This window comes from Stigmatopora nigra, chromosome 19 (assembly GCF_051989575.1).
Source record: "Stigmatopora nigra isolate UIUO_SnigA chromosome 19, RoL_Snig_1.1, whole genome shotgun sequence".
NCBI classification, from domain to species: Eukaryota; Metazoa; Chordata; class Actinopteri; order Syngnathiformes; family Syngnathidae; genus Stigmatopora; species Stigmatopora nigra.
The window spans coordinates 2,261,481-2,285,715 of NC_135526.1; the positions used below are offsets into that span (position 1 = coordinate 2,261,481).

At 40.2% G+C, this 24,235-nt stretch overlaps 5 protein-coding genes across 7 annotated transcripts; 4 read left to right on the forward strand and 1 right to left on the reverse strand.

Moving 5' to 3' along the window:
• Positions 1-588: 588 nt before the first annotated feature.
• Positions 589-2,006, forward strand: znhit3 (zinc finger, HIT-type containing 3). The gene is made up of 5 exons (XM_077741271.1): positions 589-772; positions 894-925; positions 1,032-1,091; positions 1,174-1,251; positions 1,317-2,006. Exons 1-5 carry the CDS (start codon positions 705-707, stop codon positions 1,487-1,489), a joined length of 411 nt encoding a protein of 136 aa, XP_077597397.1. The 5' UTR covers positions 589-704; the 3' UTR covers positions 1,490-2,006.
• myo19 (myosin XIX) lies at positions 1,662-8,091 on the reverse strand. Its single transcript, XM_077741270.1, has 24 exons — positions 7,837-8,091; positions 7,173-7,281; positions 6,902-7,050; positions 6,713-6,826; positions 6,455-6,587; positions 6,312-6,381; positions 6,138-6,240; positions 5,889-5,985; positions 5,725-5,801; positions 5,565-5,655; positions 5,333-5,498; positions 5,094-5,167; positions 4,891-5,012; positions 4,683-4,796; positions 4,441-4,617; positions 4,221-4,358; positions 4,034-4,141; positions 3,887-3,957; positions 3,737-3,816; positions 3,108-3,259; positions 2,902-3,031; positions 2,757-2,842; positions 2,364-2,687; positions 1,662-2,291 (listed from the first exon to the last, which is right to left on the reverse strand). Exons 1-24 carry the CDS (start codon positions 7,888-7,890, stop codon positions 2,178-2,180), a joined length of 2,853 nt encoding a protein of 950 aa, XP_077597396.1. The 5' UTR covers positions 7,891-8,091; the 3' UTR covers positions 1,662-2,177.
• A 214-nt stretch (positions 8,092-8,305) lies between these two features.
• pigw (phosphatidylinositol glycan anchor biosynthesis, class W) lies at positions 8,306-10,245 on the forward strand. Its single transcript, XM_077741000.1, has 2 exons — positions 8,306-8,511; positions 8,780-10,245. Exon 2 carries the CDS (start codon positions 8,783-8,785, stop codon positions 10,238-10,240), a length of 1,458 nt encoding a protein of 485 aa, XP_077597126.1. The 5' UTR covers positions 8,306-8,511; positions 8,780-8,782; the 3' UTR covers positions 10,241-10,245.
• Positions 10,246-10,476: 231 nt separating this feature from the next.
• Positions 10,477-15,501, forward strand: ggnbp2 (gametogenetin binding protein 2). 3 transcript variants are annotated; one of them, XM_077740997.1, is made up of 14 exons: positions 10,477-10,639; positions 11,227-11,356; positions 11,633-11,713; positions 11,789-12,042; positions 12,201-12,299; positions 12,953-13,066; positions 13,143-13,352; positions 13,415-13,583; positions 13,665-13,853; positions 13,953-13,995; positions 14,087-14,200; positions 14,278-14,420; positions 14,494-14,652; positions 14,735-15,501. In XM_077740997.1, exons 2-14 carry the CDS (start codon positions 11,264-11,266, stop codon positions 14,951-14,953), a joined length of 1,887 nt encoding a protein of 628 aa, XP_077597123.1. In that variant the 5' UTR covers positions 10,477-10,639; positions 11,227-11,263; the 3' UTR covers positions 14,954-15,501. The 3 variants fall into 3 exon arrangements, with proteins under 3 accessions (XP_077597123.1, XP_077597125.1, XP_077597124.1); XM_077740999.1 differs by lacking the exon at positions 10,477-10,639 and adding an exon at positions 10,852-10,876; XM_077740998.1 differs by lacking the exon at positions 10,477-10,639 and adding an exon at positions 11,111-11,129.
• A 293-nt stretch (positions 15,502-15,794) lies between these two features.
• dhrs11a (dehydrogenase/reductase 11a) lies at positions 15,795-24,210 on the forward strand. The gene is made up of 7 exons (XM_077741412.1): positions 15,795-16,246; positions 20,993-21,202; positions 21,828-21,922; positions 21,997-22,126; positions 22,324-22,416; positions 22,624-22,689; positions 22,769-24,210. Exons 1-7 carry the CDS (start codon positions 16,115-16,117, stop codon positions 22,808-22,810), a joined length of 768 nt encoding a protein of 255 aa, XP_077597538.1. The 5' UTR covers positions 15,795-16,114; the 3' UTR covers positions 22,811-24,210.
• Positions 24,211-24,235: the final 25 nt, after the last annotated feature.

Genomic DNA, 24,235 nt, shown 5'->3' on the forward strand with positions numbered 1-24,235 from the left:
CACAGGTCTGGACCCCATGCTGGATTCTTAATGTTGTTGACTATGGCCAAGAGTTTCTTCCTTATTGACTAGTGACTGGATTGTGATAGCCATTCCCATCCATGTGTCACTAGGGAGCCCTATACTTGCTCTCTCCATCCACTAAACCTGATGATCTCAGGTTACAATTGTGCAAGAATAGTTAGTTTTGTGTTGTGCGAAAGTAGGTCAACCATACGTACTTGATCCATTTATAAATAGAAATGTAATCCTTTCAGTTGGAAATATTTTACTGTATTTTATTGGAATAAATGATTATATCTGGAATGGTGTTTGTTTCTATTGTGTGGAGTGTAACGCATGCGGTGTAATTAAAATGTACAAGGATTAAAAAAGACAAAGCTAAATTTGCATATTACACATAGCTAAATGTGATATTAAAGACTGACAATTGACATACTAAATACACAGAATATTTTAAGTAAGTTTGGGATTAATAGATTTTTAAATACTAACACTTATAAAGAATTTTCACTTATAAACCCTACCACATTTTAGTTGCGGCCTGGTTTTTAACGGTATTCAGCGTTTATTTTGAAGGTGAACATTTCAGGAAGTAAAAAGTATTTCCGGGTGTTTGCCCAAAAGTTTCCCCTCATTTGTTTCCGAGATATTTTGATACAATCAACAGATTTACACATTTGTATAATTCACTTTTTGGCAAAATGCAGCTATGCAAAGTGTGCAGCGAGCAGACACCAAAATACAAATGCCCGACCTGCAAAATAAGATAGTAAGTAACGTAAATCGTTTTTCGAAACACGTGGCCGTTTCGTTTTAAAATTGTTCTAATGAGTGACTTGCTTAAAAACAAGAGTAAACGAATGATAATAAATATCCTTTTCACATTGCAGTTGTTCTCTTTCCTGTTACAAGCTGCATAAAGGTGAGGAAATTTGATCTAGGATTGTAATGGTTGATAAATGAGGTCAAATATTAAGTTTGATGTTAATTATTGATATTTATGTCTATAATTAACTTTGTATCCTCAGATTCGTGCCTTCCTGTTGAGAAACCCCCACCTAATTCAACAAAGGGGACTGTCTGTACTGGTATGCTATTTTTTTTGTATTTTAAAATGTCAGCACGTTTAACTTAATTATATTTTATTAAATAAATCAAATTCATACCTAGACACATGGAGTAGTGAGACTTTTCTGGATGAAGATGACATCGCCGATGCAGTACCTGCAGAGAAGCTTCGCTTATTAGGTATTTATTGAAAATATGTTTGAATGTGAATACTTCATAATCTCCAATGTATAAAAATTCCACAGGTCATTCGAAAGAAGTCAAGGATCTCCTTTGTAATCCTCACCTGAGAGAGCTCTTAAGGACCATTGACAGTGCTGACAGCAAAGAACAAGCAATGAAGGCAGCGATGCAGGAGCCCTTATTTGTGGAGTTTTCAGATCAATGTTTGAAGATCGTGGAACAACAAGATGCATGAGATGATAGACTCGAGTGATCCGCTTGATGTACTGCAAACCATTTTCTACAAATATAAAAATCATGACAGCTTCTGCAAGACATTCATATAAAACTACTAAACACACACACATATCCTGAATGTATATTTAAGAAACATTTATTTTGATATAGAAATCAATTAAATATCGGGATTCATTTTTTTGTACATTATATGCTGTTAACATGGCTAAGAAAAAGAAACAAATGTATGATTCCGATTTTTTTTAATAAAGCATGCTTAATTTAGTGAAAAAGATTCCAGATTGATTCTTGTAAAATACCTTTTTAAAAAAAAGGTCTGATTTGCACTGGTGTAGCCGCAGTTTAGACCAAACATTATTCTTTCTCCCCGATTCAAGTATGAATTGTTTGGTATGTCGCTTGAAGGTGCAATATTTGCAAATGTGCAATACATGTTTATACCCACTTTGGTTCTGGAGCATAAAAACATTGTCAGTCAATAGGTAAGTTATTACAAAATGTCAAAAAAACAAAAACAGATCAACTGTCCATTATTAATACATACAGCATACATACTCTTGTTGGTTTTTGATGATCTAATCAGATCATGGAAGGCAGTAGTGAGAATAAAAATGTTTACCTGAAATGGCATCATTGATCAATGCATGTTTTACCCAAATAGCTTGTGAAATTCAGTTGTGCGCAAACTATAGGGTCTTCTCTAGCAGGATTTCATTGAAGCCAGTCACGCAATTACTCATCTCTGGTTGGCGGTTTGCGTAGAGAAGTGGTGACGACTGGCAGTGCACTTTTACAGATCCCTGAAATGTGGGAGGGAAATTATTAGCAAAAAAAAATGCAAGGAATTTGTAGTTTTTACCAAAGTTCCTCACCTTTGGATGAGCACGAATAGAAGCAACTCCCTTTATGTTCTGGTTTGTCTCCACTTTGTATGTGCCTCTCCTGGAAGGGAGTTTGAGAGAAGCCACCACAGACATCATCTTCTGCAAACCTGCGGCCCTCGCGGACATGGCGATGGATGGGGCCGAAGGCAAAGCCAACCCCATGGGCCACCCTCGCACAGTGACAGGTTCCTGGATGCCGGATATCCGCACTGAGTCACATTTCCCGATTGTGCTGTTCAATTCCGCCACCTCTCCCTGGATGAGATCTTCGGCATCATCCAGCTCGGCCTCAGCTAGTGATTTCAAAAGCTCCTGATGATAAGAAATGCAACTACCAGATTATTTCCAGCTCACCCAAGGTCCACCCTGCCTGACTCATACCCGCCATCGCCTCCATGATTTTTGAATGAGGGCTGCAGCTCTATCCCATCTCTGGACACGTCTTCTGACCAGCCAAGAACGGACCGCTGCAAAGACGCACAATCAGATCATTCATGGAGGACTACAGTCATGTTGAGACACATACCTGCTTGGATTAGAGTAGCAGAATGCCGTCGCTCGTGACGTTTGCGTCTTTGATAGCGAGCCCAGCAGCACTGAATGGAGAATGCACATTTTGAGAGGACCTTCCTCCTCTGATCTTCCAGTAAGTCTAACTGTGGGCCAAACACAGAATGATAGGTCCAACTGACCAAGAGAAAATGACAAGCTAGCTTATTTTCGAATACAGACCATTGACTGAGTGAGAAAAACTTTGGTCCTCCCGCGATGCACCCAAGATTTGGGTTCCTTGCTAATATTATAGCATGGATGTTGCACCAGCAAGCTGAGTAGCCTTTCCACCTCCTGGAGATGAATTTCACTGTTGCAGCCAGTCATCAATTCTATCACAAAGACAATTTGGACTTCATCACAATTTATAGCTAGCAATGTCCAGCACACAATACATTGAGTCAGCTACTTTGATTGGAAGCATCTGATGGCGCTAAACGTCCAATCCATTTTGACTGGAAGGGGCGAATGGAATAATATTTTTTGGAAATATATTTTCCCAGTTTAAATGGATTGGAAGTCTAATTGTGTCAATGGCAGCTAATGAGTTAATCATGCTGGCAAATATATGAGTGTGGTTATTCAACAATAAGATGTAAAAAATAGACAAAGTATTATTTATTGTGATTAAATAATAAAAAAAAGCAAGCTCTGACAGCAGGACAGCACATGCGTTTACCTGAAAAAGTCAAAAGTTGCATTTTTGTTAAACAATCCTGTTCAAATTGAGTAAGAGAGCTAGTGAGGGAAAATGAGAACGAACCAAATTATTACTTTCTTCAAAATATTTTCTGCAACAAATCACTTACCAAAATGTGAGGGTCCTGACTTGTAACTGGAGTGTTTCGATATGAATCCATAGCGTTGTATGAAAGCCTTGAAAGGAATTCTATACAACCGTATTATTATAAATTATCAAACAAATGATAACAACACAGCAAAAATGGAAATGTTTTTACCTTATTGGAAAGCCAGCAGCACTTATATGTATTGTCTCTACAATCCCACAGGCCTCTAACTGCATTATAACCTAGTAGAAGGTAAGACATATTAATAAATATTCCCCTCACATGAAAAGGGAGTTGATCATATTAGATTTACAGTACCTCGTCCTTTTTGAAGACCAGAGGCTTGCAGTCAGAATTTGGTTTAATGCAGCGAGTATAGTGAGGAGTTGTGTTGTGGAGGATCCTCATCAAGGTCTCTAGGGAGTTCTGTACCAACAAAGGTGCCTGGATTATTTCCTGAATGTTCCTTCAGGAACGTCTAGTGGCGTCAATGAATAGTTCCAACCTTGAATTTTGAAACAACAGTGACTTTACTGATCCCCTTGCTTGACGAGTTGTCAATTCCCTTTTCTGTGAAGATATGCTGGAGCAATGGGTTTTCAGATACTTGAAGTAGGTTGATGATCTCGGGCGCTACTGGATCCTGGAACAACAATTATTTGAGAAGAACATTATCTAAGCATCCATTTTAGCAGAATCTGGACTCCACTGTAGCCAAGTGCTACCTTGTTTTTTTCCACCATGCCATCTATCTTGTACTCGACATTGCCAGCGTAATGGGCCACGGTGAAGTGTGGCACCTTGCTGAATTTATCCCAGCTGATACTGCTGTTGTCTCCAAGCTCCTTCTCAAGACGAATACTGAACGCTCTGGCATCTGAGGTCCGATTTAGACGGCTCTCCTACAGAATGGCGAAACAATGTCACATTGGAACAATATTGAGGACTTTTTTTTTTTTTAAATGACCTCATCAAGAAGAGAAAAGACACTAAAAGGGCTTCCTTCCAGGAGATCCAAACAAGCCCGGTTATCTTGGTATTTGACAAAGGACCACTGCAACCCCTCTGACACATATTCCTCCTTCCAAAAAATGACAGAAAACCAGTTTAATTCGAAAGATGAAAAAAATTGATTACTAATAGTTAGTCACAACTATAAATCGATTAATCAGTACCTGCTGAGCTTGCAGATAATGACTAACAAAGTGCTGCTGGAGTTTCTCATTGGCATAGTTGATACAAAGCTGCTCCAGATTGTTACTTTGGAAACATTCAAAACCATATACATCAAGAACACCTGGATGACAAACAAAAAATAGACATTAGCAAATGTCATGCTGTCCAAAAAGTTTTCTTTTTGTAACAGCACTGGATTTACCTATGAAGTTAAACCAAGTGGATTTGTCAGCAAAAATGCTGTTGTTGATATATGCCACCAACCATTCAAATAATCTGTGGAGGGGGAAAAATGGTTTCACATGTGTATACTGTAAACAAAAAGACATCACGGCTTCACATTTAAGTGTTTGATGACAAAAGGTAATGGCAACAGAGAAAAGAATGCTTTAATGACTAGTTACAGTATTATTTGATTAGCAAAAAAATGTTAACTCTTACTGGGCATAGATGACTTTGGCAAGGCAGTCTCTTCGTAGGCAGCACTCCATTTGGGAACAGGGCTTATGTACACTTTGCCTCCCTGCTTTTAATGTCCTCACAACTAAACATGTCTGAAGATGCTCAGGAGGAATTTGCAAAAGTTGAGAAGCTATTTGCAAGTAGCCTAAAAAAGGGGTGCATCATTAAGATAAAACCTATTACTGAATGTTAATCTGATTTGATGAAATACCTTTGGACTGATCCTTTATTTCACATGGCTGTGATTCCTCAACTGATATAGAAAATTTTATGTTCCCCAGATGCAAAATGCCGGCTAATATCTATAATAAGAAGAAAAAAATGTAAAATAATTATTATGAGGAAAAAAAAGAACTGTGAATATAGTTTACCCTAAATATCTGCTTTTGTTGCTCCATATTAATATGCAGGTGAACCATAGCATCAAGGGTCTCTTGAAAACAGTCCTCTGGAAGACATCATGTATATACACTGATTTGACCCTGGGTGTCAAAATGTGAACTAAATGAATGTATAAATAGAATGGAGAACAAACCCTCAAGAGTTTTTTCAACATTTGGTAGCCATGCAAAGTGGTGACCATGTGGCATTTTCCATTCCTTTCTCTGCTCATCACTTGCTGCTTTCATCATCTATAAAAGCAGATGTCCAGTGTGAATGGCATACATTGTTGCAAGTAGCTTCAGATACATTGCATCCAATGTAGATTTTACATGTAATATATTTTAAAAAGGCGACATAAAGTGAGTTTTATAGTATTGGGAAGTTTACTGTCAGCTTTGACCTGGTAAAAAATGTGAAAGTTCCTTTCATTCGGAGGCTGGTTGGCAACTCTGGTCTTCTCCAGTAAATATGTCTGCACCGACGCCCCTACTAGCAGCTGACACCTTCATATAAAAACACATGATGAACAAGTTTTAATGTTCAATCTATTAGAAAGTTTCTTACAAGCAAATACCTGTCAAGCTGTAGCTGGATGTACTTTCCAAAGCGGCTGCTGTTGTTGTTGCGGAGCGTGCACGCATTACCTGAATGAACCAGCAACGTTTTTACTTACAAACCGGCTGTAAAATTCAAAAAACGGCAGCCACAGGATTTTACCGAAAGCTTCCATGATGGGGTTGGAGTCCAAAACCCTTCTCTCTATCCTCTCCACCGTGTCCTGACTCTCTACCACTGAGGACGAAGCTGCCACTGTGGCGTAGTATTTCATCAGGCAACGAGAAGTCCATGTCTGGCAAGAAATACCAGAGATCCCATTTTTTTTTTTTTAGGAAATCGTGTAAGCCAAAGATCTTAATTCTACCTTTGATAAGGTTGAGTTTACTTTCAAAAGCAATACAATAAATAAATATTAACCTTTCCTGCTCCACTCTCCCCACTGACCACTAGAGACTGGTCCACTGGCACCAGTTGACCCTTAACATTCCTGTAAGCTTCCTCTGCCACAATAAAGATATGTGGCTTCTTGTCCTATGAAGAGAAAAAAACATTAATATATTGTGGCTAAGCAAAAAAAAAAAACATTTGTTGTGTACATGTAATTACCTTGATCTGAGGAGCACAGTGATACTCTTTCATGACACCCAAGGAGTAAAGTTCAGGAACAGGTTGGAAGGGGTTAAGCGCCACCAAGGTACAACCAGCATGGGTGTAAAATACCTTCATGCTGTATCTGGCCTGAAGGCATCTCAATACTGTCACACAGAAAGGTAACGTAATGTTATACATGCAGAAACGTGTTGTAAAATGTCTTTCTCTGGCCAGCGAGTAGCGCTTTTGAGGGTTCATGTTGAAACATATTATAAACTATTGTTACCTGTTGTGGGAGTGACAGGGTTGACTTTGGTGAGGTCATCATATGTGTGCAACTGGGCTTCATCGTCGATAAGGAAGGCAAGCATTTCGTCCTCAATTGAGCCTTGAACCTATGTAGTATATTGTGAAACATAAGAAATGTGTTATCACACTATAAATGGGACAATAAATAATTTTACAGTTCCGCGTTTGAAACTTAAGTCTTGTCTGACCTGACTGTAACAGGCTATGGTTTTACTTAGATAATCCCTAAACACAACTGAGTGTGCACCTTTAAACCTGGTTAATCACTTTCACTTTATCTTGACAACTATATCCCTCTCGAATCACGTGTGTTTGGGTTATGGACAGTTATTAGTCTCAGCTGTGTGGAAAGCTAAAAGTTAAGAATAATAGTTTTGGAACTGTAAAACCAGGTGTCAGGATGATAATAGGGGAAAATGATAATACAAATATATTCATACTTTAGCTGTCAATTAAATCTGCCACTTACTCGTCACTGAGAGAAAGAACGTTGTTTTACTATCAGTTGCTATTGCTGTCAGTGTCAGACTAAGAGTTTCACGTGAATAAACGAATCATGAAGGAAGACTACAGTGTGATAGACAGTGAAATGTTTTTATACAAATTCAAAGACAGGGTTATTTTCCCCCAAAAAAACTTACCGCTCCGGCTCCATTGCTATGTCCAGCATTTAAGTTGCCTCTCACCGAACTCATGGGTTAAGCTTGCTTTTAGATGAAGTAACACAGACCAACGTTGTTAAAACACTTTCGTTTCGAGCCTGAAACGAATTCTAACTTTGGCCATGCCGCACTAATTAAAAAATAAAAGATTCTTCAAGGGCAACTCCCGTCATCTTCAAATCTCAGGTAGTCCCAGCCCGACTGGAGCGTAAAGTACACACTCTAAATCCCGCCCTTTCTCGATGACGTAGAATTTAGTCGACACAAGAGCAGAAATGTTTATTTATTTGTAAAGTTTTTGACATATAATTCTGAAATACAAAAACACTGACATAAGTGGATGAGGCCAAAATAGGAAAGAGTATTCATTTACAATGACAACTTGGCGAATGAATCGAGCCATAAAGGCTAATTTTTACAAACTGAATATTGTTGCAGTACACTGTTGTTATTACTGTATACCAGGGTTGTAATTCAATTCGCAAAGTTTGTCCAATTGGATCCGCCGTAGAACTTGTTTGTCGGGCTCCTTCCGTGTGTTGGGGAAATTCAATCCCATTCAACAACCGTCTTTTCCTGCTTAGATTCGAAAAACGAGATCTAATATGAGCTAAGTTTTCCTGACGTATAACTTGCATCTGGACAAAGATCTTGGTCAGTATTGTAACAAAAAATGTTAATTATGATGATAATATAGTTTCTAACAACGAATATGATCTCTAGTAAGTGATATTAGAAGCACACATGAAATTGAAATTAGTTTATAGGCCAGTCATTAAACCAATTGATTGCCATTGACGACAATAGACGTCCAATACAAAATTTAAATTAAAGTTTAATTGCTAAGTATCCTTTCACCCTCTACTCAAATGCTGTGATTTATCTTCATTCATTTTGTCAATTAATATTTCATTGATTGCAGGCCATGTCTCAGAAGGAGCTAAAAGAAGCATTTGTCCGTAACCTTAATGGGACCACAATACAGGAATTGACTGTAGGCTTACTAGTCATTCCACAGTGCATCCTCACACGAGCGACCATTCTGATCTTCTACTATCAAGCTAAGAGGAAACTCCCCCTACCATTCCCACAGATTTTCCACCTATTTCTGGATTTCTCCGTGTTGGTCTTTCCACTCATCTTGTGTTGGACTGTCCTGAGCGACCATCTTGTTCAAGTGGTTTTGAGCTTCACATTTGTTTTCATAGGTGCCGTTTGTCACATCTACCGCAGTCACCGACAAACTGCCCCCAGAGATTTCCTCAACAAGACTATTTGGTTCAAGCAGCTTCCATTTGTGACCAATTTCAGAGTGATGGTGAATGTACAGACAGCTATCAGTATTCTGGCTGTAGACTTTCCAGTGTTTCCAAGACGATTTGCTAAAACAGAAACATTTGGAACAGGTGCAATGGACTTTGGCGTTGGAGCCTTCATCTTTGCAAATAGTTTGGTTTCCCCAGAAGCACGTAGAAAGAACATTATTGGATCCAAAATGAAACATATCTGCAAACAGATCCTCTCCGTGTGGCCCCTGATTGCTCTCGGTGCAGCCCGACTAGTCTTTGTCAAAATGAGCGACTACCAAGAACATGAGACTGAATACGGTGTCCACTGGAATTTTTTCTTCACGCTGGCTTTGGTTAGGGTCCTGACATCCATACTTTTGGTTATAGTACCAGCAAACCAGTCTTGGGTAATGGCTCTACTCATAAGTTGTGTTTATCAGTCTGCTCTAGAGACAACAGGCCTCAAGGCTTTCATCTTGAATAACAAAGATAGGGAGAAGGACTTTCTCCATGCTAACAAAGAGGGCATCTTCTCCATGGCAGGCTATGTCGCTATCTACATGGCAGGAGTTCAAGTTGGATGTTATGTGATGCAGCCAAGATCTAATGTCAGAGATTGGTTCAAAGTCCTTTTTAACCTTTTGACGGCAACTATTTCCTTTTTTGTCGCTTTGTGCACATGTCAGATTTTAGTGGAACCGGTTTCTCGCCGTTTAGCTAATCTCTCGTTCTGTCTCTGGAGTGTTGCTCAATCTCTACTACTTTTATCATGTATGTGTTTAGTCGATTTGATCGTTGTCTTTTGCAAAACAACATCGGGTTGTCACTTTGTACCGTCGTCATGGAATCTATACCGAAGTTCTCAAAAAAAGAAAGATGTGATGGACGGATTGTGTCTCCTTCAAGCCATTAACAAGAATCAGTTGGTCTATTTTCTTCTCTCAAACATCTTGACAGGCTTGACCAACACCTTAGTTAACACTCTGAACAGTAGTGATGTATATTCTGTTTGTATTTTGATGTGTTACATGTTCATAAATTCCACTGTTGTATATGCTTTACATCTGTGTGGAATTACAATAAAATTGTGGTAAAGAAAGTTTTATTTGTGATACATTTAGAGTGCCAAAGGGCATATGTAACGTTGCCATTATGAAAAATATGTGAGGAAAATGTTGCATGTGTGGTATTCATATAGTTTACAAAGTTGGGTACAGTATGTTCAGTTGTTGTTAATGTTTTTTTTTTTTTTGGTTTGTTTTGTTATTATGCAATCATACTGCCCATTGGAGAAAAGACATCCACCAGCCATCTTGGTATGTGACGTCAAAGGCTGCGACGAGATTCCTGATCCGTTCGCGGGGCGTTGTCACGTCACCCTCGCCTTTTCTGCCTGGAAAGGATAAAATCCCACATCAGAGAGCTTCTCGAACGCACCACCAACTCAACCTACCGCGCTCATTTACTTGCTGACAAGTAACTTTCCAAAGCGGGTGAGTTCAAACTGTTCCCCCCGTCGAATGACAATATACACCGAACACCAATAACATATGCCACATGAGGTGTTTTAAAAGAGACGTCGATGGAAGACTTGTCCGTCTGTTTTTTTCAATTTTACACGCGCCAGCTTGCTAATGCTAGTGACACAGAACGGTGAAGCTAACAAGTGGATCGCCAGGTTTACTAGCATCTACGAAGTATTAGCAATAAACACCGTTTTGTTTCACATGGTAAAAAAAAATTCTATATATAACTATCGCGCGGAAGGATTGGGTCTCTTTGTCTAGATTTAATTTAGCAGCGATCTAACGACAAGTCGCCGTGTTTCCTGGACAGCTGATTAGCATGACGTCGACTTGTTAATCGTAAATTGTACCTAAGTCATATCTCCACGACATAAATGCATCGTAACAAAAAAATAATATACATATTGACAACTAGTTATATTGGTGCAATGTAGTCTCGACGAGGCTGCGAAATTTGGTATTTGCTAATGTTGTACTACTTAGCTCACGTTGACCTATGATCGATTTTATTGTGGTACAATGTATTAATTCACTCTCTCATTTGAAACTTTTAGGTGGGGTGTATTGGAAGGTGGTGTGTAAAACGTCAACATGGCACGCGTGGTAGCTGTGTGTGAGGAAAATGAAGAGGACTACCTGTTTCTTGCCAGACAGATTCCTCTGTGCATTGATGACTCTTTGACGGTAAGGCACTGAGCATATATTTGTGCCCAAAGATGGTGCCTGGTAATTAGTCAATAATGCATTTTTCATAAACCCAATCATCACTGGCTTTAAATGAGTGATATTTCACTAGTGATGTTGTCATTATTAATTCATGTATTATTCACATCTTATTGCACTTGCAAGGGGCATTGCTTTGTTTTCCTTTTTTTGTCAACATGGCTGTCATGTTGATAACCTCACAAGCCTGGGAACTCATTGTCTTTTAATAATATTTGCATTTTCTGTTATTTACAGTTGGTGATGGAGTTTCCTGATGGTGCCATTGATGTTGACAGACATATAACTAGTAGTTCTCATTGGAAACAGTTCATCGAGGTTAGCATTGCCCTTTCATCCCTTCATTGTGTTTCTTGCTTCAGTCTGATCTGCAAATGTCTCTTCTGCCTTTAGGGTCACTCCAAGTTGAAGCAATATGACTTGCCTGCGGCTCTGTCGGTGGGCTTCAGGGAGATTTCCAAGACATTATCCCAGCTGGTGTCATGCGTGGGCTGCAGACACAGTGTAGAGCGCCTATTCACCCATTTATCTGTATCGGGGACACCAGCCTTGGAGCCACTTGCGTTTAAACCCATGGGCATACTGACTGTCACCAAGGCTTGTTTATCAGATTTAGAGAAGCTATACAGCCTCTTTTACATCCAAGGGTAAGAAATAGGAAATATTTTCAGTGTTCATTTTTTATTGCTTGAATATGGTTAAGTGGCATTGAAAATGAATCAATGCTTTTTAAAGATGAAAGGGTTTGATTTTGTCCTGTCGCTGAGTTCTCATCTTTTCATAAGTGTTCCATTATAATTCACAGGTCAAAGCTAAATGATGTCATTGATGCCATTCCAAAAAGTAAAAAGAGCAACAGATGCCAGTTACACTCCTTGGACACAAACAAACTCAGACCTTCAGGGTAAGAAGGACATTTTCATCTGATTTTTTTTCTCTTTTTTTTAGTGCTCTTTAGAACAACTTCTAAAACCTAGCATGTCAAAGGCTATTTAAAACCATTGGCTGCCATTGACGGCAATAGACATCCAGTGTATTCTGAGTGGGAGGGGCTAACACTCTAGGTAAAAATAGCTTTGACGTCTGTTTCTGTCAATGGCACTGAAACATGATCATGTGACCCCCCCCCCCCCCCCATCCTACTCTATTTTTGACTCGACACTGATGGCCACAAATGTTAAATGTATCAAGTACTGCTGCAACCTAGAACTATCCAGTCCAAACAGAAGCAGCACAATAGCATGCAAATGTGAAGATATCTAATTATCTACAAATATTTGTGAGCAGTGGTTCTCACATTTAACAAATTGTCTTCTGTTTTATGTCTGGATTGCGTTGCTATTTTCCTATGCCTTGCCTGCATTAGTGGCATGGGAACCATTTAGGGACATCTCGAGGCCGTTAGAGGGTACTACTATAGCATATGGAATTCCATCAATGTGAGAAGGGTCCAGCTGCAGCCCGTGTGACTCTCTTACCTCTTATATCCCAAAATGCACTCCTTTGCTTGTTGTTTTGCACTCTTGTCAATTAAAATAATCTTGTGTACTCTTCCAGGGGATGCTTGATGGATCTGTGGGAGCGGATATCCCTGGAGTGTTGGGATGAGGTGGTGCTAATCGACAGGACCTGTTTTTTAGAGGCCCTGAAGATACACTTACAGAAACATAGGTATTGTTTGACTACTGCCATTGATTTTTTTTAGAAGCCCTTCTTTTTGTTGTAAGGCAACTTTCTTCTTTTTCAGGTTTTGCAGTGACTGTAAGAATAAAGTGCTGAGGGCTTACAACATCCTGGTCGGGGAAGTGGACAGCAGTGAGGAGAAAGATTATTGCCCCGATCTTTACGATGGGCTGTATTGCTGCCCGTCTGACCGCCACATCCATGTGTGCTGCGAGATTGACTCCCTGGCGCATCTTCTAGGGCGGGCAGAGGCCGAGTTTGGCGGAGGCTATGAGTGAGTGAACGTCATTTGATATGTAACCGATATCATTTCAACTCGTGTTTTATTTGTTTCAGGGAGCGACATGCCAAGACCATTGATGTTGCGCAGGAAGAAGTCCTGACGTGTTTAGGCATTTATCTCCATGAGCGACTGCAGAGGATTTGGCGGAAACTACGAGGAAAGGAGCAGACGTGGCAGCTGCTATTCCACGTGGGCATTGGGGAAATTCGCAAAAGCTTTGAGGTACATGATTTGAAAAGCTTGTTAAATTATCTATTGACTTTTTTTTTTTTAATCAGATCTAAAATTTGGTTTTGTACCCAGACGGCAGTAGAGATGACACAATGGTTCAGTCGCCTGGAGCAGTTTGTGGAGGAGCTTTCTGAAAAGGAGAGGGTGAAACAGCTCAAGCAGGAAAAAAAGAGACAAAAGCGGAAAAATCGACGCAAAAATAAATGTGCCTGTGACATTTCGGAGCAGGAAACAGACTTTAAGGCAACGAATGATGAGGAGGTGAGAAGTGAAAATACATACTACTGTCAAATTCAAATTTTGCAACTTGAGCACAAAAATATAACCAGAATCTTGCTTGAAATGAATGCAATGTTGCAGAGTTCTGTCAAGTGTGAGGAGCAGAGATGTACAGAAAAGCAAGGTCAAAATTAACACACGACAACAGCCCATCCATCATCCATAACTCCCATTGAACACACTATTCATTAAATGAATTTTTTCCCCTTTTACAGACTCAATCGGGAGTGATTGTGGCTACTCGTCAAGCCTCAAGTTAAGCGAGAGCAGCTCGCGAGAAGGATCCGATGTCGCTTGCTCCGAGGGGCTCTGTAACCATGATGTCGTAGGTTAGTTATGAGCAGACCAAAACATTAACAAACAACAGATTTTTTTCCCTAATTGCATTTTCATCACTTCTCTTAAGTCAAGTCCAATGAAAGTGGTTTTGTTGAAGACAAGGAAGAGGCAACAGACAGTTGTATTGAATGCTGGCCACACTCTGAGGAAAAGCCTCAATGCAAGAGTAAAAAGAAGAAAAGAAAGGGGAATGCTTCACGTAATAATCATGTAAGTGGATTCAAATGGCTTCTGGAGGGTTCATTTGCTCAATTTTGGCTCTCTATATAAAATCTGTCAATAGGGACACCGTTTGCCACCAACTCGTGTTTGCCAAGCCAAAGAGCTCAAGTCATCAAGTAGTGAAAAGATGGACCGTTTTGCACAACAGTTACCGTGGACAAAGAATCACCGCCTTAATAACGAGCAGTTAGAAGCCAGCATGAGTTTATTGGACCTCATGGTAAGTGACAAAACAAATCAGTCATGTAAAAAGACATTTTTGTTGTCACTTTTTTTGATGGGTGTCCTTACTCTCTTTGCAGGATGATTCTGAAGTCCTATCAGATGAAGAGAATGGTCTCACCCAAGATGAAATCCAAGCATTCGTGCAAAGAAATGGTTTGTTCTACAGCAACCGTCTAAAGTATCGACAGCTACTGAAGGAGAAGTTTACCAAGTACTGTTGCGCTAGTCACAAAAAGGCCGATTGTAGCAACTGTTTTTCCTCCAGTGTAAAATCGGTGAAATCGGTGCGCCAATGATATTATAAAAAAAAATCATTGTAGCAAAGAATAGAATTCTGAATTGCTAATTTTTTGGGGGGCTGATTCCTTGTTGTTTTTAAATTCACGTGATTTTTGTCTCATCTCAAGTTGCACTTCCATGGTCTGACTTTCCAAAGCTTGATTCTCATTGGCCAGGTCCTGTGACGTGGTTTTTGTTCAAGTTTTTTGGGTTAGAGCACAGTGTAAACTCTTCTTTGTGAGCTCTGAAATGTGTCACAGAGGTAGTACGGGATTGTTGTATATTCTACTGTCTCGAGATATGTTCTCTTTGGTGACACTTATGGTGATAAAGCTTGCACACTCTATATGTAGTGAAATTAAATCTCAATTTTTTTTTACAATGAACTAAAAATCCATTCAAGTAAATTGATTATTTGGGTGTGAGAAAGTAACGAATGTGAAATTTGACAAAAAATATTTATTAATCTGCCTTCACTTATTGGACATTGATAGAAAATGTATTTCCTGAGAACTAATGTTGTAAAAGATGGTTAATTCTGCAGAATAAAGAGAAGGGGGGAAAATGTAGTCCATTTATTTTGTATACAGTTTATCCTGTCATGGATATGCAGGGAGTTACAATCCCAGATTACTTTGGGTAAAGGTACATTAAACAGGTAAAAAATGAGATAACTCAAGCTGCCACTCATTTGATGGCATTATTTTAATAAGTATATTCTAGGATTTTTTTTCCAGAATTGATGAAAACAACTCTTGACTTATTGTTGCCTGTAGTTCCAAAGTTAGCCAGCAGAGGGCATTTGAACTGAGCCAAGAGCGATTGTAAAAGAATCCAATAGGGGGCATTAAATCCCCAAAACGTTGGGTGGATAGCTGAAAGAAAGTGGGCGGCGATGCGAACTCAATATTTAACATGATCAGGGCTCGTGGCTTCATGTCATCAAGAGGAGCGCATGGACGGACATCCCTTTACGCACCAGTGCCGACTGCGCTTTTGGATGCTGCGTACACCGAGGCGCTCCCCTGAAGCCTCATAGGAATCGACGGTGGTGCACGATCCATCAATTTCCGGCCGTCAGGAAGCAGGCACAGCGAAACAACAGTGCAAAAAGCACCCGAGCGTTGCAGTGCCTTGCCGGCGAGAGGCGAGCGGCGAGCACTGCGTTGTTTGCGGCGATGGAGCGGTGGAAAGGCAGAGTGGCCCTGGTGACCGGAGCCTCGGTGGGCATTGGGGCGGCTGTGGCCCGGGCACTCGTCCAACAGGGCATGAGGGTGGTCGGTTGTGCCAGGAATGTCGACAAAATCGAGGTATTACACTCATTTTACTCAACCTTTAAATAGTAAGGGACGCACGAATGACCTCGTATGAAGGGCTAAGTGCAATACACAAGCTAACGCACGCAAACAGCTTGCTAACATTAGCTTGGAACTTCGGCTAACGTCAGAAAACTGGGGGCATTTAGGAAAATCTGCTTAGTGAGAGCTAAGTTTGGAGTTTTATTAAATACAATTGTTTAATTTAGACAATAAAAAGATGGTTTTGTATAGCACTGCTCTTTAATCAATGATCTACCTATCTATCATATCCATCATTGCTATAGAAACACCCACCCGTGATGATGTAGCTTCTTTATTTACATTGTGAAAAAAACCTGGATTAAGAAGACTAAAATGCATCAATCTTGCAATATTTTCATTTTTACCTATATTGGTATTCTTGGAAACAAATTTGTGCTTCTCTTAACTCAACAATAGACCCCTAAATAATTCAAATTGTGGGGGACGGGCTTTCAATGCTTGTAGTTTAGTCCCATTGACGGCCATAGACGTCCAATGTTATATATACTATTCATAATGTTGTCACTGATTGTTTAGCCCGTTGGCCGTATCGCTATGAGTGGCAGGGAATGAGTTAATGAAATAAGGTACCTCTCATCCGTAATGGCATTTGGCACCACGCTGCTAACGAATTTGAGTCTTGGCGAGATAATTTTCTTTAGTCCGCCTTCTTTTTTGAGCTCACGGATGGATCATGAGAACTGTTCAACTGCATTGATGAAACACTTTTTCCAAATGATTTTTCCAGACAGGATATGCTGAAGCTGGATAGCGGACCTGTGGGAGGCATGTTTTTGCTGCATCTCAGTTCAGCAATTTGGTTTTCAATACTTGGCCTTCCTGTGTGCATTTGGCATGTTTGCCCTGGGCTTGGCGTGCTTTTCTCCACGTTCTTCCTCCCACATTCCACAAATATACGCATGTTTGTTTCTTTCAAGTCTCCAGAGTCAAACTCTTAGCCCCAGGGCTTTTAATATTGAGACATTGAAACCTTTTTTCCCCTTATAAACACATTAGAAAATAAATAGTATTTAAAATATAGTTACCCATCAATGTGTTGTGTATATATATGTATTTCTATGATGACATTTTTATGATCAGAAGATCAGATGTAAAGGTTTGGGTTTTTAAAATGTATTTGTTTACATACAAGGGCCAAGAAGTTAAGAAATCACAATTACAATATCTCCATTTATCACATTGAGTGACCAACTTTATTCTCTCTAGTTGTTTATTTATATAAAATATATAGTTTAAAATGTATTGTGACCTTTTTTGGTGCTGCACAGCTGATTTGTAAAAGAAGGATTTATTATTATTTTAAATTTTTTTGTTGCTTTGTTAAAATCCCTCTTTGTGTTCACTTTTTTTTGCCCCGCCCCTTGAATACATTGTGTATGGGTATCAGAATGGGATTCTCACAATCTGATGAAAATGACATGAGCGGTGAATAGCTATTGGTCCATTTGTCTCCTGTGTCCAGGGTATACACTAAAGTCAGCCAGGATAAGCAACTCACCAAGTCCCCACAACCCAAATGAAGATAAGTGATTGGCCATAAGGCCCGGCAGCTTCCTTATCTTGTCAGCCAATAATTAAGCCTCTCTCTGTCTCCAACTGTCTTAGGGCCCTCAGTGGCGCACTACAGGTCATCGACACGGGCCCTTAAAGTGTTCATGGATCGGATGTGTACTAGTAGTAATAGAACTTGTGTAAAGAGTTTTAGTTTTTAAAAGGTGCACTTTCAAGGTCACCATTGAAATGTATAGCGATCAATAGCTTGCGGTCTTGAAAAGATGTGGATATGAGATGGGAGACAAAGGCAGTATTGTACACTCCTCGCTATGTAAACTAGGCTGTAGCTGTGCCAAAGCAAGTGGGGAATGCAAGTGTCTGTCACTGAGCAATTGTTCTTCACTTCCTTTTGGTGTAGATTTCTTTTGCTAGCATTAGAAAGAAGGCCTTGTTCTTACAGTATTAGAAGGCAGCAGATGGAACCGGGGTGAACGTTAAGTATTGTATTCAAATTTTGCTTGCATTGATGGAATTTGGTGTAAACTATGGAAAAAATAGTGGAGTCTAGCAGCTGTATACTTGCACTATGTGTGAGATTTGTGGGAGACGTGTGGTCACCATGGGCTTTGTGCAGGAATGGGAGTGATGGGGCTGTATCCAAGAAGCCACAATACTTTGTCTTGTTAACTCTTTTCAGGCCAGTATAGTACTTGGCTAAAAGACTTGGTTTATTTTTTTCTTTTTATTGTCTAGTTGTTGTTTTTTTAATGTGGTGTGGCTTAGGAAATCTAGCCACAGTGATTTGATTGATTAGTCATTGGCAGTTTTTCTTTGGGGAATTTATTACTATGTATGTGGTGAATGAGGTCAGAAATAAGGGGGTGGGAAATAGAGGTTTTGCACTATTTAATTATTTTTGTTTAACATTTGGGAATGAATGGTCATTATGTCATCCATGTACATGGTACATCACATTTTGGGTAATGTAAGTCGGAATTTAATTTTAAACCCTAACTTTGTTGACAGAAATTTAAAACACAGATACACTCAAAAAGTGATTCTAAATTTTGACTGGAATGTGGGAGGAAACTAGAGTACCCGGACCCGGAGAAAACCCACATAAGAGAACATGCAAACTCCACACAGTAAGGACTCACCTGGATTTGAACCCGGGTCTCCCGCTGTGAGGCCGTCACGCAAACCACTCATCCTTGGGGCCTTACGCCAAGTTTTATCAGGGTGATACATTTGTTTGTGTTAATTGACCAATAGGTAGAAAAATAACCAAAAAGAATTATTACCAACAATGTGGAAATTGAAAGTATAGCGGCATCAAATGTTTGGTGTTGTTTTGGTGAATGTTTGCAAGTAGGCTGTTCTCTGGTTAATGCAGAATGACATAATACATTCGGATTAGAAGGACAGGATGGTACCATTGGCCTTTTTGGCCCAGGGAAATAGTTCCTCTCTGAATGGCAATGACACAAATGATATACTCGAATTGAAATGTTAACCAAATATTCAGTCATCATTTTGTATCAAACCATTCAGGAGGCTTTTGCACAATACTAAATAACCTTTTAGTTCATCCAAAGTTTTTTTTTTTTAATTGAGGTTCATACACTATTGAACATTTGTGTTTTAGGTGCCTAATGTTGTGACTAACAAGTGTCCATCTCCAATGATGTCACATTACTTGTTTTGTCAAAGTGAACCATTAACCACTATACTTAAGCTCTCTGTTGTTAAGTATCCTCTTGCATGTGGAATGATTGGGGTGACTACTGTCTTGGCCATCTGCAATCAATCACCTGTGATGGCGGGGGGAGGGTGGGCACGTGATGCATGCAGGATGGACTTCAAGCCTCAGCATGTCTGTACTGCAAACAAAAGAGATGTTTTGTCACATGATTACCGTGTGAACACCAGGATAATGGCTGCTTTCACAATTGAGCCGACTGCTGACAAACATGCTCCATACTGCTTAGCTGGCTGATTATTATGAGTTTGTTTGGGGGAAATACGACCTTATCTCTATTGTTTCTAATTATGTGAATGGGTTTAAAGTGAGGGAGGTTTCTCAGTATCCAGCTGAGTTCAATTAATTGATTTTTTTTGTTTTTGAGTCAGTCTCCCGTGAGAATGGGAAAACACTTATCGACATTAGAAGTCATTTCTGCGCTTATCTTCCCAGCTTGATTAGACTGCGTCAAGCCAAGTGTGATAAAACCTTCTTGTTCAACCTTTAGACCTTTTACTAGCAGTGAGAGATTATCACTCAACTATTGACAGGCACCATTGCAAAAGCCAACAATCTGCACTCAACTTTAAACCCCATTGTTTTTATTTAATGCTGCAACGGTGAACCAATGGTTGCTAGCATGTCATCAATAAAGAAAATTAATAAAATAGCTCAAATTAAATGGACATCATTGAGACTAATTTACTGTAGTTATATAATATCCCAAAATAATCCTCCATTACTGTCAAACCTGTTACTGTTCAAATATCCCCATTTGTGTGTCGGACTGGGCTTTACACCTGACATTTGAAATCTCGTGTGTGCATTGTTTTAGCCACTTGCTTATCCATGTTCTTGTACCTCAGGAGTAGGCGTGGCCAGCGTGAGGGCCAAGCCTGGCCGCGGTTATACAGCTGGCGCCCCAAAGTCACGCACACACGCAGAGATTCACAGCCTGGGACTTCCTATAGTTGGAACCAAATCAAAGGCGGCCAGTTGCGCCTCCGCCGAGTGCCCACTTTAACCCCTACCAAAAGAACTCTGTTGCTCTCAAAGACTAGCCCAACCTATTCTTCGTTTTTTTTCCTTTCTCTCTCTCTGGTGGTCTACTGACTTGCCTTTTGAGAACAGCTTGACTTTGGGGGTCCGCTTCCCGAAAAAAAGGCAAAATTGACCAATGTCTCACTCCCTACAGCCGAAACAAGTATTGCCAACAATTTAGCGTTTTTGACTGATCTCTTTGGCTAATGCCTTCTCTTTGGGTAATCCAGGCTAAACAGATTACAGGAAGAGCTGGGAAATGTGCGCACTCAAGTGAGAGATGAGGCGCGTTTGTTCAATTATATGTGTGGTAGAAAGAGCCTCAAATTATTCATCAGTTTTCTAATGTACTTCAATGTAGACATATATAAATGTTTTAAAGACAATAATAACATGTTTTTTTTTATTTTTTTTTTTAGAAACTGGCAGCAGAATGTCAGAGCGCAGGATACAGCGGCACACTGATCCCGTACAAGTGCGACCTATCTAACGAAGAGGAGATCCTCTCCATGTTTTCGGCCATCAAGACGCTCCACAAGGGCGTGGACGTATGCATCAACAACGCCGGGCTGGCCCATGACGAGCCCCTACTCAGCGGGAAAACAGAAGGCTGGCGGAATATGATTGACGTGGGTGATCCTCACTACTTGAACAATTTACACTATTGCAATAATATTCAGATGTTTGCACTCTTTTCATTAGAGCGCAAAGCACATATCCGGTAGCTTCAGTTCCGCTAATAAATATGGAGATCCAAAAGTCACAGAAAATACTCTCTTGGCTCTAAGCACTAAGCCTGGCAGAGCAGAGGCCCACTAAATGAAAGCCAGTACTATTTCTCCCTTTGGACCCCACCATTCTGATTCATTGACCACTAAGGACCCCGTGCTCAAAGGTTTTCAGGATCCGGCGTCGCTAGTAGTCGTCCATCTGTTGTCATGGTGGCCTAAATGACCGTGTACGGCCAGTGTATTATTTTTAGCCTGGGTTTAATCTGCGCACTGACCCGATTTGGTCACCTTCCCCAATCTTGCTTCTCTGTGGAATTTATATCCGGCGGTCCATCGGCGTCTGCTACGTAATAATAATTGAGGACAAAGATGGGCAAGTTATTGCTTTGCATTTGGGGGCTGACAGCACAAATAGGGGGAGACAGAAAGATATTGTAGCAGTTTTTATTAGTATTACTATTTTTTTTCACCTGTATGAGGAAAATGGCAATTTTTAATTACAAAAACAATTTATGCTCTGCAGGTGAATGTCCTGGCCTTGTCCATCTGCACCAGGGAGGCTTACAAATCAATGAAAGAGAGAAACGTGGATGACGGTCACATCATCAATATCAACAGGTAAATTCGCCGAACTCACGGTTGTTGGATTGTTTTAACTACATATTGTAGGTTGTTCCTTCTCTTGTTTACAGTATGGGTGGACATCGTATGGTAGCAAGTGCTGACGAGCATTTCTATTGCGCCACCAAATATGCGGTCACCGCTCTGACCGAAGGAATAAGACAAGAATTAAGGGAAGCCAACACCCACATTAGAGCTACTGTGAGTGTGCGACATGCGTCATGATGATGAATGTTCGTTGTGACACTGATGGCGATAGACATCCGATCCGTGACAATTGGGATGGTGGGTGGGGTCTTTTGACCACTGCCAGCCCCTCCCATTTTTAATGGATCAGACGTTTATTATTGTCAATGTCAGGGAATGGATTGAAACCTGATTTTTTCCCTTTGGTGTAGTGTATATCCCCTGGAATAGTGGAGACTGAATTTGCATTCCGTCACCACAACAACGATCCAGAGAAAGCCGCCGCCGTGTACGAGAGTATGAAAGTAAGCAAAAACCCTCCCCAATGTGGCACCATCAGCATTTTGTCAACAAATGTGAATTCATGAGTTGAATAGATAGATTTTTGTCTTTCCTGTATCCATCCTCCTCATTTTTAGTGGTGGAAAAGACTGAAACATTTACAATTCTAAGGGAAATGTGTGCTAACCATTATTGATTGTATTTACGATTTTTTTGCTCTAATTTTTCAGTGTTTAAAAGCTGACGACATAGCAAGCGCAGTCACATTTGTCCTCAGTGCCCCTCCTCATGTTCAGGTAATATTCTTTCGTCAGAAATGTTCATTTCCATTTGACAACATGACTCGATCCTTAACCGTATGGATGATATTCTCAGATTGGAGATATTCAGATGAGGCCCGTGGAGCAGGTGTCCTAGCAGTGTAGCTAGACACTGCAGGAGGAGCCCAAAAGTCAGCAGCCAAGATGACTCAGTAGTGACCTCTGCTGAGCGCGGGTAGGTGTTAGGCAGGGATCAGAAATTGGAGCGGATTGATTGGTTGGGAGTGAAGGAACACAAGGAGTCAAGAAGGCTTGGAAGTCAGGCGGGCGGGCGGAGGGAAGGAAATGAAGGGTGTGGACTCAAACCACAGTGAAAATACTACTGAATGCAGAGTCCATGCTGTGATGTGCTATACTAGGCTAGTCTATGCGGTCAAATGGGGATGATGACCAAAACGTCCGAAAGACCTTGCGATTGACTGCACGTTTCTATTCTGTTATCTTTTTTTTTTCTGGGGGTGGGGGGGTCTTACATATCTATTTGAAATGGGAAGGAAATTGTAATCGCTTGTTTGCATTAACCCTTTATGGGGCACTCCTCCGCTGCCGTTGACGAGGCTGGACGTCCAATCCGTTTTGGATTTGGAAGTCGAGCGCCGCCAAGGACACTAACACATGAGCCAGTCCTTCCAGATTGAATGAATTGGACGTGTATTCAATGACATGCAATGAGTGAAATACCACAAAAAACAACTTGTTAACCAGTGTGTATTTTCTTTCTTTTTAATTCACGGGCTTGTAGTAACGTTTTAGTCTTTGAGAATTTATATTTATTCAGAACACTAATATTACATCAACTCTACCCATTCATTATATTCTATTTTTACGGATATGTGAATTTCACATTTTGGGTCACACTTGAATACCAAATGTTAATACTGTGGCCTACAAAATGGGATGTCCACTAAACCAGGTCCAAGTTTTGTTTATTTTTCCCATCAGAAAATAGCCATTTGCCCTATAAAAGGTTAATTTAAAAAGATTTGAGACAATTTGACCTCCTGACCTGCTGTCATAGAACAAGCTTATGTGCTCACTCCAAATTGTTAAAACAGAACAATTATTCTACCGTGAATTGAAGTGAGTTTATAGTTCGGAGACGTCCAATTCCTTTGAATAGGGAGGACTTCCCACTTCAAATTAATCGGATGTCAATCGCTGTCAGCTGCGGCTGATGAGTCCATGAATAAAATTTCCATTTGAGAATGGCTTGTCAAATTTTCTCCAGTCATCTTAGTCCCACTATTAAATTGTGTTCATTTGCCCATTGCCTGCTAGTACTGTATGTAGTATAGCCTACTAAACCCCATCGAGGACTATACTGCATTGGACTCAGTGTAAAGGAAATCTGCGTGTTACATGTCAAGAGTAGTTTTTTTTTTAAATTCAACTTCACATAACGAGCAGCATGACCTGTGTACTCCAGATAAAAGTTAAACTTTTATCATTTTAATCAGCAACAATGACGTTGACCTAATAAATGAGTCACCACACTGATTTGCCGTGACGGTGGTTTATTGTT

Coding starts and splice junctions, on each gene's coding strand:
- znhit3 (XM_077741271.1), top strand. CDS start 705: ATGCAGCTATGCAAAGTGTGCAGCGAGCAGACACCAAAATACAAATGC. Junction 773..893: donor CCGACCTGCAAAATAAGATA/GTAAGTAACGTA, acceptor TTCACATTGCAG/TTGTTCTCTTTCCTGTTACA. Junction 1,092..1,173: donor AAAGGGGACTGTCTGTACTG/GTATGCTATTTT, acceptor ATTCATACCTAG/ACACATGGAGTAGTGAGACT.
- myo19 (XM_077741270.1), bottom strand. CDS start 7,890: ATGAGTTCGGTGAGAGGCAACTTAAATGCTGGACATAGCAATGGAGCC. Junction 5,499..5,564: donor AATAAAGGATCAGTCCAAAG/GTATTTCATCAA, acceptor CCCCTTTTTTAG/GCTACTTGCAAATAGCTTCT. Junction 4,359..4,440: donor GCATGGTGGAAAAAAACAAG/GTAGCACTTGGC, acceptor TTGTTGTTCCAG/GATCCAGTAGCGCCCGAGAT.
- pigw (XM_077741000.1), top strand. CDS start 8,783: ATGTCTCAGAAGGAGCTAAAAGAAGCATTTGTCCGTAACCTTAATGGG.
- ggnbp2 (XM_077740997.1), top strand. CDS start 11,264: ATGGCACGCGTGGTAGCTGTGTGTGAGGAAAATGAAGAGGACTACCTG. Junction 13,584..13,664: donor AAATTCGCAAAAGCTTTGAG/GTACATGATTTG, acceptor TTTTGTACCCAG/ACGGCAGTAGAGATGACACA. Junction 13,996..14,086: donor GAGATGTACAGAAAAGCAAG/GTCAAAATTAAC, acceptor CCCCTTTTACAG/ACTCAATCGGGAGTGATTGT.
- dhrs11a (XM_077741412.1), top strand. CDS start 16,115: ATGGAGCGGTGGAAAGGCAGAGTGGCCCTGGTGACCGGAGCCTCGGTG. Junction 16,247..20,992: donor GGAATGTCGACAAAATCGAG/GTATTACACTCA, acceptor TTTTTTTTTTAG/AAACTGGCAGCAGAATGTCA. Junction 22,690..22,768: donor GTGCCCCTCCTCATGTTCAG/GTAATATTCTTT, acceptor TGATATTCTCAG/ATTGGAGATATTCAGATGAG.